This window comes from Epinephelus moara, chromosome 5 (genome assembly GCF_006386435.1).
Source record: "Epinephelus moara isolate mb chromosome 5, YSFRI_EMoa_1.0, whole genome shotgun sequence".
NCBI classification, from domain to species: domain Eukaryota; kingdom Metazoa; phylum Chordata; class Actinopteri; order Perciformes; family Serranidae; genus Epinephelus; species Epinephelus moara.
In genome coordinates, this window is record NC_065510.1 from 28,530,870 (window position 1) to 28,546,578 (window position 15,709).

The 15,709-nt window shown below is 42.6% G+C and overlaps 1 protein-coding gene across 1 annotated transcript; it reads left to right on the forward strand.

Moving 5' to 3' along the window:
* inab (internexin neuronal intermediate filament protein, alpha b) lies at positions 1–4,638 on the forward strand. The gene is made up of 3 exons (XM_050044364.1): positions 1–1,090; positions 1,595–1,719; positions 1,852–4,638. Exons 1-3 carry the CDS (start codon positions 41–43, stop codon positions 2,123–2,125), a joined length of 1,449 nt encoding a protein of 482 aa, XP_049900321.1. The 5' UTR covers positions 1–40; the 3' UTR covers positions 2,126–4,638.
* Positions 4,639–15,709: the final 11,071 nt, after the last annotated feature.

The window sequence follows — 15,709 nt, forward strand, 5'->3', positions numbered from 1 at the left end:
GGCGCGCCCACTGCACTGCTCTGTCTCCATACACGCCACGATGAGCTACGGATCTGAAGTCTTTTCCTCCTCCTCCTACCGGAAGATTTTCGGGGATTCTCCCCGTTATTCGTCCTCTCCATCCCGGTCAGGGATAAACGTATCCTCCTCACGGGCAGGGTACCGGTCCTCCTCTGTATCCCGGAGCAACGTCTCATCCCTGGGCGCGTACAACAGAAAGTCCGGCCGCTCCTATTCGTCCATGCCACTGGAAACCTTCGACCTGACACAGAGCAGTGTCCTCAACAATGAGTTCAAAATCATCCGCACCAATGAGAAGGAGCAAATGCAGGGTCTTAATGACCGCTTTGCAATGTTCATCGATAAAGTGCGCAACTTGGAGCAGCATAACAAAGTGCTGGAAACGGAGTTGACTGCCCTGCGCCAGCGGCAGACCGAACCGTCCCGCCTGGCCGATCTTTACCAACAAGAGATCCGTGAGCTGCGCTCCCAGCTGGAGGAGCTGAACGGGGAGAAGTCCCAGCTCATCATCGAGAGGGATTGTATCGACGATGACCTGCAGAAGCTCAGGGGGAAATACGAAGAGGAGTACCGTGCCCGGGAGGACGCGGAGGCCACCCTCAAGGCTTTTAAGAAAGATGTGGATGATGCCACCATGGTGCGCCTGGACCTGGAGAAGAAGGTGGAATCTCTGCTGGATGAGATCAACTTCCTCAGGAAGGTGCACGAAGAGGAGGTGGCCGAGCTGACGGACATGATCCAAGCTGCCCAGGTGTCCGTGGAGATGGAGGTGTCCAAGCCGGACCTCACCTCCGCCCTCAAAGAGATCCGAGGCCAGTACGAGTCCATGGCGTCCAAGAACCTGCAGTCCGCCGAGGAGTGGTACAAGACCAAGTTCGCCGACCTGTCCGAGCAGGCCACCCGGAGTAACGACGCCATCCGCGCCAGCAGGGAGGAAGCCAACGAGTTCAGGAGGCAGCTGCAGTCCAAGACCATCGAGATAGAGAGTCTGAGGGGAACCAACGAGTCTCTGGAAAAGCAGCTCCGGGAGATGGAGGAGAGGCACAGTGTGGAGATCGGAAACTACCAGGTAATCACCTTTTTAATGACTTGTTAACCGTCTATCTAAGGTGTGATAGCCGAATAGGAAGCCAGCCATTTATTTTTAGCCTTGTAAAAGTTTGTTTACATCGACATGAATGCTGTTTAGTGTTTTTTTTTATTGAGCAATATGAGTATGAGGAGCAGCTGAGCTCTGTCCGTGGTGCTGAAACTCATTCCCCTGGGACAGCGCGCTCAGCAACTGCATCTGACAACGCCCACTGACTGGGTATATGCTCTAAATGGATTCATCACTCCCAGCTGAGAGTGTGTTTTTTAGGACAAACATTTCAACCCATATTGCTCATAAACGACAGGAATCCCCAGCTACACACTGTAGGGTAACAATAGGACTGACAGAGGTCTTTGTCTGGGCACTGAGAATAATCCTCCAGGAAAAATAAGGTCAGAGATTATGATGTCTGAGTAACTTTTTTTTTTAATCTTGAGTCATGGCCTAATTCTCCTGCATTGTTTGACTGTCCTTTTGTAGGACAACATGGTAGAGCTGGAGAATGACCTAAGGGCCACTAAGAGCGAGATGGCTCGTCACCTGAGGGAGTACCAGGATCTGCTGAATGTCAAGATGGCACTGGATATTGAAATTGCAGCCTACAGGTAGGCTGAAACACAGCTCACACATCATGAGTTATGATAAGATCTATAAAATGGGATTTAAAACCACAAAGATTGAGACATTAAGTGCTTATCTATCCTTTCTAACCCTGCCTTCCATCCTCCGTTATGCAGGAAACTACTTGAGGGAGAGGAAACCCGCATCGGGACAGGGATCACCTACCCTGGCTCCGTGAGCGCAAGTGTCGGGCAAGGCTACAACTACCAGGCCCGTATTTACACCAGCTCTGGCAAGGGCTCCAAGAGCAAGGACGAGGAGCAGCAGCAGCAGGGCAAGTCTGGAGGCAAGGTGTCCCAGCGTGAGGTTTATGAGGAGACAGTGATCACCACCAAGAAGATGGAGAAGCCGCAAGACCCCAGCGACATTCCCACCAATCAGAAAAACTAAGAGTCTGCTGTAAGCTTGTTTTTGACCCCTGAAGCTTCCCTCTACCTTTGCAAACCTATACCTCTCCTCATTTCCCATGCTAAAACAAACCCTGAGCCTTTGCGCTTAAGCACTTGTGGGGATCTAAGATGATAGTTTGCCTCTTCACTATAAGCACAGTAAGATCATGGTCTCTGTCTGCACTGTTGTGCATTGGATGTCCACAAGTGCGTAGAGTGCAGGTGTTTGTTTTACCTGGGTTTATCCTTCCCTTTCCCATTTCTCCCCCCACACGTGTTCCCCAAAGGAAATCCATTATAACTCTACTGTAACCATCACTCTTTACAAACCACTCTGCATCTGTGCTCTCTCTGTCTCCCTCACACACTCAACATCAAACGATAACAAGCACTTAGGTAGCATCTCTTACAGAACTATGGTCTTTCGAGATAAAATACTCAACCGGTCTTAAACACTTTGGTCTGATGTTACATCGATATGTGATACTGAAACACGGTAGATAATATCTCCGGTCATTCACTACTACCACAAGCTGGGAGATACTCTCAACACATTCCAATGGAAGCATGTGTGTGTGCGTCCACTTATTCAATACATAAATATATTACTATGGCAGTTTAGTGAGGAAGCACACAGTCTACAGTCAAAGGAAACCAGCCAAAATTGACCATAATAAATGATAGTGTCTTGCTGAGCCATTAGTTCGAGTTCCTAAAAATGGAGTCCATGAGCAAAATGTCTCCCTGCACAATGCCTCAGTGGTTTGACTGTGCAGTCAGCTCTGCATGACAACAGTATGAAAGAGTCATTCTCTTTCAGCTCCCTTTTAAACTTTCCCGCTGAAGTTCCGCTCTCAAAAGTGGATTCCCGTTGCTTTTTAAATGAGATTCGAAGCAAACAAGAAAACAAACGTATTATGGAAGCAAAATTTGCATGGTGTATGTAGATGTCATGCTTGCATGGAATCCATCGGCCTGTTGCTCATCCATTGTTCAGAGTCAAAAGGCCTGCTCATGCCCTCCATCTACCATGCCGAGCATCATCGTGCACAACACTCATAACTGTAATAGACAAGTGCTTGTTAGCCTGTAGGCTAGATTTGAGACTATTACTGTAGGATGTGACTTAGGTAGATGTTGACGCTCTGAAGATAAGAAGTACAAAAACCTCTTTAAGGCACTTATATAGGAATGTCAAAACTACCAAACGTGGTAAACAGTTTGCACAATGTGCTATGAAGGATACAGGGAAAAGTACAATAAAGCAAAAATGCTGTAAAGGAGGAGAAATACAGATAATATGATAAGAAAGAGGAAGTGATTTTTCCTCCTGAAACAGTCTGAATTGTAAATTATGCTTAGCACAATTTCTCCATGATCCATCTGGGTGTGATGAGTTGTTTGCATATTCAACACCATTTCCCATGTGCCATCGCTGACGCTTGAAGCACATTCAAGCCCCAGAATCCATACCGTATCACTCAGCCAGAAAGAAAACCATGCCGTCAACGTTCACAATATGTCACAAAATTCAGCCAGAAGCCGCCAGATGTGTTTGAAAAAACTTGACCTCTCTCTCTGTATAACTGTGGCCATGACTGGATAAAATGTCTGTTGTAGTACGACCTCACCACTAGAAATCCCTCAGTACGAGAGACTTGTAGCTTGTTTTTTCTGCTTTGTGCACTGCCAATGTTAGCACAGCTATCTTATTCTCCTGCTGCTGGTCGCGGCGTCTCACGCCCTGACAAACTGCACTCACACTGAAAACAAAAAAACTACTGATTGTATGGCGGACTGTTCTGGATTGGGTTTCCGGTGTTTTACTTGAGGCTTGTGATAAGTATCTTAGTACTGTAGTGAGTGTGTATGTATCTCTACACAGTGGCCTATCATGACTGGAATTATTTAGGGGGCAGCCAATCTGACAGTTTTAGGGATTACTGATTTCAAGTGTAAAGCAGAAGAAAAACCTCTGATGTACAAGAACTTAAAAATATAAGCAGAATTTTATAGTATACAGCTATAACAATGGATGAATGATTACGGTTGCCAATGTCAAGCCTTTATCTTTACACTGTAAAACCAAAAGAGTTTTCATTGATGTCTGAATACAAATATGTCACTACTACTACTACTGCACTGCCAAACTTTTCTAAGTGCACATGCAACACCACTTCATGGGAGATGACCCCATTAAGCATTTTCTGAAAATACAGTACGTCACCAATTCAAAACCAACAATCAAGATTTAGCCATAGGACAAATAACTGTAGGATGTGAAATGCCTTAAAACACCAGCAGCTTTTTTTCTGGCCATGTGTGTGATGTGTATGATTCTGTCCAGTGGGGTGTTTAATCATTATTATCTCTTTATTAGTGTTTATTAGAGCTACAATGACTACAAAAGCATAGGGATTGAATGTAGTTGACATGCTATTCTCTTTACTGTTATTACTTATGTATTGCTGTATGACACCACATCAATAAAGACTTGACATTAATGAGGCTGCACATGATTTCAATGTGTTTATTTGTACACAACACCCACTTTTTAGTGCACACAAGATCATATTTTGTACTCGTACATAGACTCTATGATCTAGGATTAATAATGGTGGTGGGAATTAACTGAGTGCATTTACTTAAAGGTGCAGTCTGTAACTTAAAGTTATTTTGTAGCTTTTAATCCTCTATAGTCACTTAGAGGATTCTGATTGATAATACAAAATCTAATCAACAAATGAACTATGGTGTATTATTAGAGACAAAGATTTTATTCGATTCTGACCTGCGGCCCTCGGCTGTCTATCTTCAACTGTTCTTCCAGTAAAGGCAAACAAGCCCAAAAATTAATCTAAAAAAGGGGTTCCCCAGCAGTATATAAAGTAATTCACAGTGAAGAAGTGATGAACAAATTAATGCATCAGTAATAATACTCCAATAATATACTTTTTTTTTTTTTTTTTTTTAAATACAGTATTCTGAAAGGGGCCATTCTTCATAATGAGTTCTTTAAAGGCTCTCTAAGTCTTCCTAAGCTTGAAAAGTTTTTGTCACATACAGCAAACATCTCCTCACGATCCGCTAGCTACATGACCTCTGAATATGCTGTGAAAAAGTCCGGTCTCTGTAGGCAGCCCAGGCTCCGCAAATGGCAACAAAAACACTTCACTTCTGTTTACGTTCAACAATGTTATCAAACACAACGGAGCTAGCTCGCCTTTTAGCCTCATTGTAGCCTGTAGCTCTAACTGCCTCTCTGGGCACTGTGTACACGTGTGTGCACTTGCGCGAGACTGTGAGACATGGGCACCGTGTTCATGTGTGTGTGCTTGCTTTCGCTGGTCTCGCGCTGGCTGGTTGGTGCAGCCTGGACCACAATGTTTTTGTTGCCATTTGCGGAGCCTGGGCTGCCTACAGAGACCAGACTTTTTCACAGCATATTCAGAGGACATGTAGCTAGCGAATCGTGAGGAGATATTTCCTGTATGTGACAAAAACTTTTCAAGCTCAGGAAGACTTAGAGAGCCTTTAAGTGTTGGTACTTGTTCTTTATTTTTACTTAATGTGTAGGATATAATTGGCATCAAGCAGTGATGTTGCAGAACTGAAACTTCTCCCCTGTGCCAAGCGTGTGGGAGAATTTCGGATGATGCAATAATGTTGCCCTATCTAGAGCTAGTGTTTGGTTTGTCCATTCTGGGCTACTGTAGAACAACATGGCAGACTCCATGGAAGAGGACCCGCTCTGTATGCAGATATAAACGGCTCATTCCAAGGTAACAACAACAAAATATTCTTATTTATCCAGGTGATCAAAACAAAACATAGTTATGAATTCAATATTCCATTTCTACCAACAGATGCCCCTAAATCACACTGGACCTTTAAGTAAAAGATCTGAGTACTTCCTCCACTACTGATTGATGATGATATGTTTGTGATTTAATGGTAATAGCAATAGGATGGAGAGAATATTCACAGATGTCTGTGATAGTATATGAGCCCATGATTCTAAAATGCTAATATTTTCATGAATGATCAACAGATCAACACAGGCTGCGTGGGGAGATTTCTTTCTGCTGCACACTAATGATGCAGCAAATGCACAAAAGCCATTTTATCTATGAACCTGTAAGCTTTCATGCTGTGTACCAGTATTGTAATGTAAATGTTCTTCTGATATGCCTTCAGGCCTGAGGAAAATAACTTTGCCACTTTGATTTATTTGTAAAAGTAAATATTGATTTTACAGGCCAGAAAGTAATGTCACCTTGATCTCTTTCCTGGAGATATATTTATTTTCTTTTGCTTCTCAGGGCCACAGTGCAGATGTGCGTTAAAGAAAAATGATGGATTACCTGCTGCTGTACTGTACAATGATCTTTGCCCCCCGGCTGCCGCTTCACACACTTACACACACACACACACACACACACTGTCCTAGACCTTAAGACCTTAGGCCTCGTGAATTGTCTCTGTGTAGCCCGTCTCTCCTCACCCACCGACTGGGTGGGACAACTTCGGCACTGGGCGTGCATGTGTGACGCAGGTTGCAGTTCTTCAAAGATTTATACCCCTGCAATGCTGCTGAGTAGAAGGTGTGGTGGGAGCCATCCAGGGAGATGCCACTGTAAAAGCCCTGTTATGAAACAGCCCTCCCTCCTCAGGCTTCAAACTTGAAGAGTGCTTCAACTTTCTATTTTAGGGCTCACCTTAGTCCCCTCTGGCCCTTCCTCATAACCACAGAAACCACGCGAGAGTATTACGAGGCTATAAAAACATATGAATACCACATAGAAAATATCGTCTTCTACGGGAAACTCTGGGATTAATTTTGAAATTTATAGCTGCTGAAAGCGACCACAGGGTGTTTAGTCCTTGAGTCCCAATGCAATCAGCATACAGTTGGCTGATTTCTCAAGTGTGTCACTCTATAATTATTGCACACATGCTTATCCTAAAATACTTGCAGTGTTGTATAAAAATGTTTTTATGCAGTCACTGAAAGAGCTAAGGACAAACTGAGGCTACCAGCCCACAGACAAACACAATTTATCACATCTCAATTTCATTATCATCCATTTCCCCCCATTTTATTTCCACTTAAGTTGATTTAAGGGTAAAAAAGCCCCCATCTAAATCTGCACTGTCTGACAGTATCACATTTATATTATGTTCTGACTTTTATCAACTCTTCTTTGAAGCTTCAGTATGATTACTCTGAGTGAAATATCCAGACCCAAGACTTCCCTTTATAAAGGTCATCTTGACATACTCTCAAGCTGAGCACATCTGGATACCTATTCTGAAATTTTGGGATCTCCCCTAAAATTCAACATTAATTAAAGTTCTGTATGTTTCAATAATGTTTGCATGCACACCACGAGTTTGTAATGACTTTATGGTCAGTAGAGTTTTTTATTATCTGTACGTGCACACTCCTCACCGACCATAGCAGCCATTTCTTTTCATGTCTACCCCTTTGCTATCTTGAGGGAAGAAAGGAGACGGCTGAGGGAGAAGCATGTTTTATGTTCTGTCTGGTAATAAGTGTCGGTGTGGGGCTGTAATGGTGGTGGAAATGAGAATCAGGATGCAGAGCGAGGAGGCCACAGCCGTAAATTTCGCCTGTTTGTCAGCATCTCCGGATCAAAGCCATCCTTCTTCGCTGGACTGAGGTGTCGGCTCTGCAGACATATTAAAATGTGAATGTGTGTGTGACCTTACACACACATAAAGAGCTGTATCACACAAAACCAAAAAGGTCAGAAAGACTGAATTCCCTGAATAGCAGAGATGGTCACATTCCTTTTTAATCTTTATTGTAAGAGCCATGAATGTGCTTTGGAGTGTGTTTTATTGGATAATACTTTTGATGTATGTGTGTTTCGCCCTGTTAAGACTTGTGCTCTGCTAGTCTCTCCTGCTATTGGAAGATTTGAGTTGGTTTCTTTAAGTGCAGGTAGTGCAAGTTGAGCTTAACTGGAGCAGGATGTGAACAGTTTTTCTGACTGTAGATTGTTGACCATAATTTTGTTACAGGAAAGTCAATTTTAGCATTCGGATACATTTAAAGTCAGTTGAGAGTGATTTACAATTACAGAGAGAACCAGTTTCTGGATATTTTTTTGTCCCTAGCTCACTTACAGCAAACTCCTGTACAGCTGGCACACTGTCCTTTTGGGATGAATAAACAGACTGCGTGCAAATAACTCATATGAACAAATATTAGCTTTGATTTCTGTCAGACACACGTTAAAGGAACACACAATCAGTTTGGGAGGTGCGTTTGGTTGTGTAGCCTACATAAGAAGATCCTCTTAGCTTAGCACAAACATTGATATCAAGAGAAAACAGTTAATCTCTGCCAAAACCAAGAACAAAAATCCCTTCAAACAACCACAGTCTGTTTACATGTTGTATGTTACTAGCTAGCTAAGTTGTCACTAATCCATCCAACAGGGACCACCCATTGTTTTCACTGCCCTAAATTCTGAAGCCCCATTCGTCTGCAAAATGTCTCATTAGACCAAAAGCCCAATTTCTCTGACAGCTCATTATCCCAAAAACAAATGCATTTTGCTCCAAAGTCTTGTTTTTTCCGAAAATACACACACCCTGCAGTTGGACAAACAAATCACAGGAAAAATCTATACATTGTAGGTTTTCGTAAACCAGGGATTTGTCATGTTGTGGTAAATGTCTGGTTAGGTTTAAACCGCTCAGTAATGGATAGGAAAGATTATGATTTGGCTTAAAACACAGACGTTTGGTGGCACAAAAGCTGTGGCACAAACACCACTGGGAAACTGCAGAGAAAAGCGACTTTGGTGCAATGCGTTTGGTTTTTGGGATACCAGGCTGTTGGAGAAATGGACTCTTGGTCCAACGGGCCATTTTTCAGATTAATTGAAACTTTCCCTAAGTCCCGCCCCCATACGCAGACTGGCCAATCATAGTAGCATCAGGCCAGCTCAGACCAGGGTCCAACAACAACACAGCTGTGCTCCATTGGCTCTTATACAATCGTCTCAGATTTCCTTCATTTTCAGGCTGGTTTTGTGGATTTGGAGCTAAATGTTGTGCCTGGGACACGTCGTGTATTAATGATACTCGTTACCTGGAGAGGTTGGAAAATGATATACGTTCCTGTTCCAAAACCAAAATTAGTCCCTGGAAAGTGTAGGGTTAGCTAGCTAGCTACTGAAGATATAGCCTACTGAATGTATACACATGCTGCTTTTGCTTTTTAATGATTATAACAGTGAAAAAAAGACCGACCCTGCTGTACAGGAACCAGTGAAGGGAAGCAGGGAAACTTTGCTGATATTCAACCAGCTGTGTGTCATTGCAGTGTGCGCAGATGAACGTTGCTTGACTTCACTCAGAGATTCCTGCCCATCCAGCGGTGCAGGTCCAGGTGCTGGTAGCGGTAGTGGGGCGAAGCCAAACACGGTTCATCTGCACACACTGTGATGCCACACAGCTGGTTCAATATCAGCAAAGTTTCCCTTTATATTCATTGTCTTCTATAACGATCAGCAGTGATGTGGTGGTTCACTTTTACACTGTGATCTTTAGCCTATAGTTCGGCTTTAGCTTCTAACTATCTTTGTCTTTTTAACCTGTTGTTGCTGCTGAGTCAGTTTGACATCCTGGATACAGTATATCCTTCAAATACAGACTGTAGACCCCTCTGTCTGCTTCTCTCTGGAATCACTGTTTCAGTTTTACAAAAATATGATTAGTATTTCTTCAGGAGTGCAGTTAGTTACAGTGTGGGCTCCAAACTTACTCCAACAGCTTGACGAACTATCACAAAAGGGCGGGGCTTAGCGAAAGGGCAATTTGGGTTCAGAACTTAGGGCTGTCGGAGCAATGGCACCACATTGAACAGTCAACTGGGTTTTGGGAAAGTGCTCGAAGCCAGCAAAGATACAGGGTGTAAATGTGACAAGGTAGCTGTGTCTCCCTGCTTTCACTACTTTGTGCTATGCTAACCTAGGCTAAACACATAACTGAGCTTTCACAGAGATGAAACTGCTATTGAACAAGCCCATATTTTAAAAAAATATTACTCTTCCTTTAAATACACGCAGACAGGCAAATACATTTTCAGTGCATGAATCGTCCTACCATTTGACTCAGCAACAGATGGTTCTGCATGTTTTACCTTCTCTTTGTACCTGCAAACGAAGTGTTAATTTGTGCACTGCTGCTGCCGTTGCCTTGGAACTTGTTGCTAGCATCCTGCTGTGCTTCAGCAACCTTTGGGGAATTACAGCTCTCAGAGAGACACAGTTCGCTCTCGTCCAGACAAAGAGGTCTGAGGAGAGGCATATAAGCAGAATAGCAAACATTAAGAAGAGCAGATTCGTCACATGTAAGATAACGGCACACTGAGGCAGATGTTAATAAAAACTGGATGAGCACAGAACATGTGGAAGCAACTACTAGAAATAATTTGGTCAAAAGCATTTTACTATTCTGATCTGGGAAATGACAATAAGAACGTATTTACCATTACCTATTCAATGTGTTTCCTTGCCTGGCAGAAAGTACTGAGTCATTTCGAGGTAGGCCCTGTGTGTGTGTGTGACGTGGCGTTCTCTCTGTTAACCAAGCCATCACTGTGTTTTTTTCCCTGGTGCTAATAATAGCAGAGACAGAGCCTGCAGAACCAGACACCCAGACAGACAGACTGAAGGAAAATGTCTCTCCCTGGACAAAGGGGAAGGTCTCAGCCTTTTTCTTGACCTCCATTTAAGCTTCTGTGAGGATGGATGGGGCAATATTGGGGGTATTCAACCTGAAAAATACAATTACATTAGCCGGAGAGTGCATCTCAGTAATCAGAAAATTGAGAAAGCATGTCGTCTGTTCTTCATGTGTTTTCAGTACTGTAGAAAATTTGATTTAGGTGTCAAGATTTGATTTGTAGAGCAAAGGTTAAGTGACTTATATTTTTCTTTGTTCTTTGTTCTTTAGCAGCAGAATCACTTTAACCACTCTGATGCCTGATCAACATTCAATTTTAAGTTTCACATTTATATTTTGTCGGTTATTTCTAAAATTTTGAGAGCAAATTCGTAAATATTCCAGTTTGCTTATATGTTGTGTGTATGTAGGTACAACTCTAGGCTATATTATGCAGTAATTATTCCACAAAACAGCTGTCCTATTATACAATAAATGTCAAGTTAATAAAAAGACAAACATTTTTTACTTTATTTATATGTCATAGCAGTTTGCAGTGTTCAAACCTCCCCAAACTGCCATGCAGACTACATTTAAAATGCACTACACCAGGACTATCTGGGGTGAACTCTCATTCTTTCCTCTGGTTTAGAAAAGTGTGATTAATCACTTTCTGCAGTGATAAAACAGGTATAATGATAACCCATTATTATACAGGGAAACATCTGATGAGATGTTAAAAGGTGGGTATTTTTAGGTTTCAGCTGGCTGCATCAAAAGCTGAAGAAGGCGGTAGGTACATTGAGAAACTGATACGTGCATGATAAGCAGCAGAAGCTCTGCAGACGGCTGTTGATGCTGCACTGGAGGCACAGAATGTCACTGTGGAGATGAGCCAAGTAAAAAAATGCACATGCCTTTCAGAAATTTGGAACCACCTGAGAATATTTTGGAGAAACCTGCTCACATCCTGCTTGAGGCAGTCTGTCAGAATTAAGTCTGCAGTATTTTTTGAGACAGGTGTACTTCTTCTATATAACTGCTTAGCAACAAGGCATTCTTGATACGTTCTCTCCTCGAATATATGATGACCTTCACTTACAAGACAGTTTTCCGACATAAGTCCATGTTGCTTTCCTGTGACAGTATACTTTTAGTCAAACTTTTGCAGAGATACAGTCACTGACTTGAAGAAGTGCTGCTTGGTCCCTATTCAGATGGGACTCATTATTTTGGAGGAGGCCAGGGAGGGTGCAGGAGTGCAGCAAAACAAGTTCAACCTACGGGGATGTGTCCTTAGAGAAACCTTGTGCTGCAGTGTGCAACCGCTGGCAGTATCAACAGATGCAATTTGGGAAGAAACTCACAGTAAGAAATCCATTTGGACGATGACATTCTGGTTTATAAGTGTGTAAGAAAGGAAATGCCGTTATAAAACTCCAGCCAATTTCAGAAATGTATTTTATATTAGCAGTGTCAGTTCAAGGTTGTTTTTTGGCATCCAGATTCGAAGTAAGAAAAAACACAGCACATTGTATCTATATCCCTACATTTACTGTCAGGTTTAGAGCCTTATAAGAGAAGTGAGTGCACAATCTGACTTTTCTTTTCTTTCTTTTTTTTTGTTTGGACAAATGGTGTAGCAGAGGATCACAATGTACCGTTGTGTACTAAAATGTTCCTTCAGCTCTTTGGGGGGAGCAGAGAGGTGTGTGCTGCCACTGCCTAATCCATAATAGAGCAGCTGAGCCCATCCAGGACTTTCTATTCAACATCCAGCCTGCAGACTATGACACAGCATTTTGAGAGAGAGAACAAAGAGAAATTGAAAGTATAAAAATGCAACAAAGCTGAGCACAACCTGATGTTGAAACGAATGCTCTTCAAGGTGTCACGAGGGACTAAAACCCAGAAGTTGAGCAGTTGTAAGAAAAGTAAGAGTAGTGAATAAATGAAATGGAATAATTAATCATCAGGGGCTCAAAGCTTTAAAACAGAGTGATTCCTCTGATCTGTTAAAGATGATTCTGTTTCAACGATCAGCTTCAAGAATTCCCTTTTCACTTATGTTAGAGCTCTTATGTCAGATGTAGCTTGATCATTTGAAAGATAAAATGAAAGGTAAGCTTTTTGTCGTGATTTTATTCAGGGCTTCTTCTTTCTTTGTTCTTGTTCCTGAGTAGTAAAATATTAAAATTACTTCACTGCCATCTGAGCTGGAGAGTTAGTGCAGCGGTTTGCAGTAATGTTATCATGAAACAGTATCTACAACATGTTATAAAAATATCTACTTATTTCTAGTGATGTTATCAAGTAAACCATTGATTATGATTATCACTATATAGTAATTTATTATTAGCTTTTTTCAGGATCATAGGCCACATCATCATGACCATTAATATCCTCTGCTGCTGAGCAGGTGTGAAACTGTCAGAGGTCAGACAGAATAATTTTGCTGTCATTAATCATCAGACCCTTAGGACCTAAATGTAGGTGATGGACATTTATAAATACACTAAGGATATTGTATTAAGGCCATTTTGAAAAAGAAACTACATAAGAAATATTCTCCTGCTCCTTCTTTGTGTTGAAGCAGAAGTGCTGGGCAGATGAACCAGGAACACACTATAAAATGTAGAGGCTAATCAAAACCCCATTCTACCATGACGACTGATTTTCAAGATTATAAAGAGCCTCACTGGTCTGCGCAACCACAACAGGTCACCTTGGACAGTTGGCAGGCATTATCTTGTAATGTGAAAGGATTCAGAATTTAAATCTTTTGCTTCTTGATTGAACCTCTCTGAAGTTGGAGGTGTCATAATGGTTCATTTTTGGGATGTAAGCCCTTTTTACACACTGCACCACCTTCGCTTGTTTATACAGAACCAAACAACAGTGGCATCGTCAGATCAGTGTATGATTTTAGATAGAATGCCGGCATCTCTGAAGCAAAAATGGCGTGATGGGCATGAAGTTGAACACAACAGCATTGGCCTTTATTGGGACATAAAACATATGTGTCGGCAGTTCTGGAGCCTAGTCTCACTCCAGAGTCATTGAAATCCAGCGCTTGGGCAGTAACTTGTGGCGTCAGAAACCAATGAAAAAAGGCATCATTTAATGTTGGCCTGATACGTGGCTGGTTGCCGTTATAGTTTAATGGCAACTGGCGTCATCAGGGGGAAACGCGGTGGGACAACAAACACTGACTTTCACCCGCAAGAGCAGTGTTTGTGTCCCCTAAGATTCTTAAGCCATACCATGTTATTTTTTCCTAAACCTAACCACTTTGTTTTGTTGCCTAAACTCAACCATGTGCGTTTGCTGTTGAAGGGAAAAAAGTCAATTTGCAGTGTTGTACCGACATAGTGTGTTTATTTTGAAAGAGACTGTATGTAAACAATAAATGTCCTGTGAAAAGTGCATCTAGAAAGAGGAGAACTTGACACCAGGTCCCAGAATGTCAACAACCAACACACCCAGGGTACCTTCCTCGTCGTATGTGGATGTTGAAAGTCCTTGACCAAGCCGTCAATATGTGACGAGTTCGGAGTGAGAATGTGTTGGATTCTGGGGCGTCGTCTATACCGAGTCTCAGCAGAGTCTGGCAACTGGATGTGGCCTGGCTAATTTCATCCGGCAAGCCAAGTTTGGGCCAATGCTGGGCCAGGTCATTTCTGATAACGGCCCAGTGATGGCAGTGGTGGCAGGCGGAATCACACCAGCTGATTTGGCCCGATTCTGGGGCGTCATTCAAACTGAGTCTCTGCTGAGCTCGGCAACCGGATGTGGCCTGGCTAATTTCACCTGGCATGCCGAGTTTGGGCCGATGCTGGGCCAGGTCATTTTGGCTACTTGAAAAAAAAAAACCCAACAACATGGCAATAACATTCATTTACCGTCCCTGTTACATGGCAGATAAGGAGCTCTCGGACTTCCGTGGAGCTGCTTTTTTAAATCTCCCATGACATCATCATCAAAACATCACATCCATTCCATCCATGGTCCCGCCCTGCTAGCTGTCTTGTTTACGCAAATGTTGCTTTGGCACTACCTCCGCTGCTAGCTTAAGGGCGAGACAACTCTGTTTCCCCATTACCCATCGTACCTTTTATTTAGAACTGCGAAGTGGAATAATGGCACAACATTCCCGCCTTGAGCAGGCAGTGTAATAGAAGCCATAGATGAATCTGGAAGTGATACTGGCATATGAGCCGTTTAACAAAAAAAATATGGGAAAAAAAAATGTGTTTGTAGTTTTGCAAAAGTCAGTCATTACAGTCAGTAGGCCCTTAGTATTAAGACTGAAAACAGGAGGAAATAGCTAACCTGGTTCAGTCCAGAGGTAACAAAATTAGCCAACCAGCACCTCTAAAGCTCACTGATTGATACATCATATATTGTTTGTTTGAGCCACACAGCACTTTGCAATTTTACAGGGGCATGCCTGGACTATTTTCCTTTCTTTCTGCTAAGTTAAGCTAGCAAGCAGCTTTGGGCAAAACTGTAACTGTAAACCAAACAATGACACACTAACAACTTAAATATTGTAACTGCGTTAGCAAACAGTTGCCTCTCTACACATCCAGCAGACGCAAAACTAGATAACACAGCTAGAAAACTCTCTGTGTGCTGGTGCCCTGCCGTATGCAGCTGGTGCCCTTGACATTTTTTTTCGTCCCTACTCCGTGGTCCACCGCTGTTTGGAGATGTGTTTTTGGTTTTTATCCTTCCACTTTCCTCTTAACTCTGATGTTTTCTCCACAGACTCCTGAGAAAAACGTCAACCTCTTTAGCAACAAAATGCTCCACAATGTTAACCAGCTGGTCACTGAATGTGTCTGCTGTTTTGTGCTGGGCAGGTGGTGTACAACAGGTT

Excerpts from the sequence above, each read along its gene's own strand:
- inab (XM_050044364.1), top strand. The coding sequence starts at position 41 with ATGAGCTACGGATCTGAAGTCTTTTCCTCCTCCTCCTACCGGAAGATT. Across the intron at positions 1,091-1,594 it reads TGGAGATCGGAAACTACCAG|GACAACATGGTAGAGCTGGA; the intron begins GTAATCACCTTT and ends GTCCTTTTGTAG. Across the intron at positions 1,720-1,851 it reads ATTGAAATTGCAGCCTACAG|GAAACTACTTGAGGGAGAGG; the intron begins GTAGGCTGAAAC and ends TCCGTTATGCAG.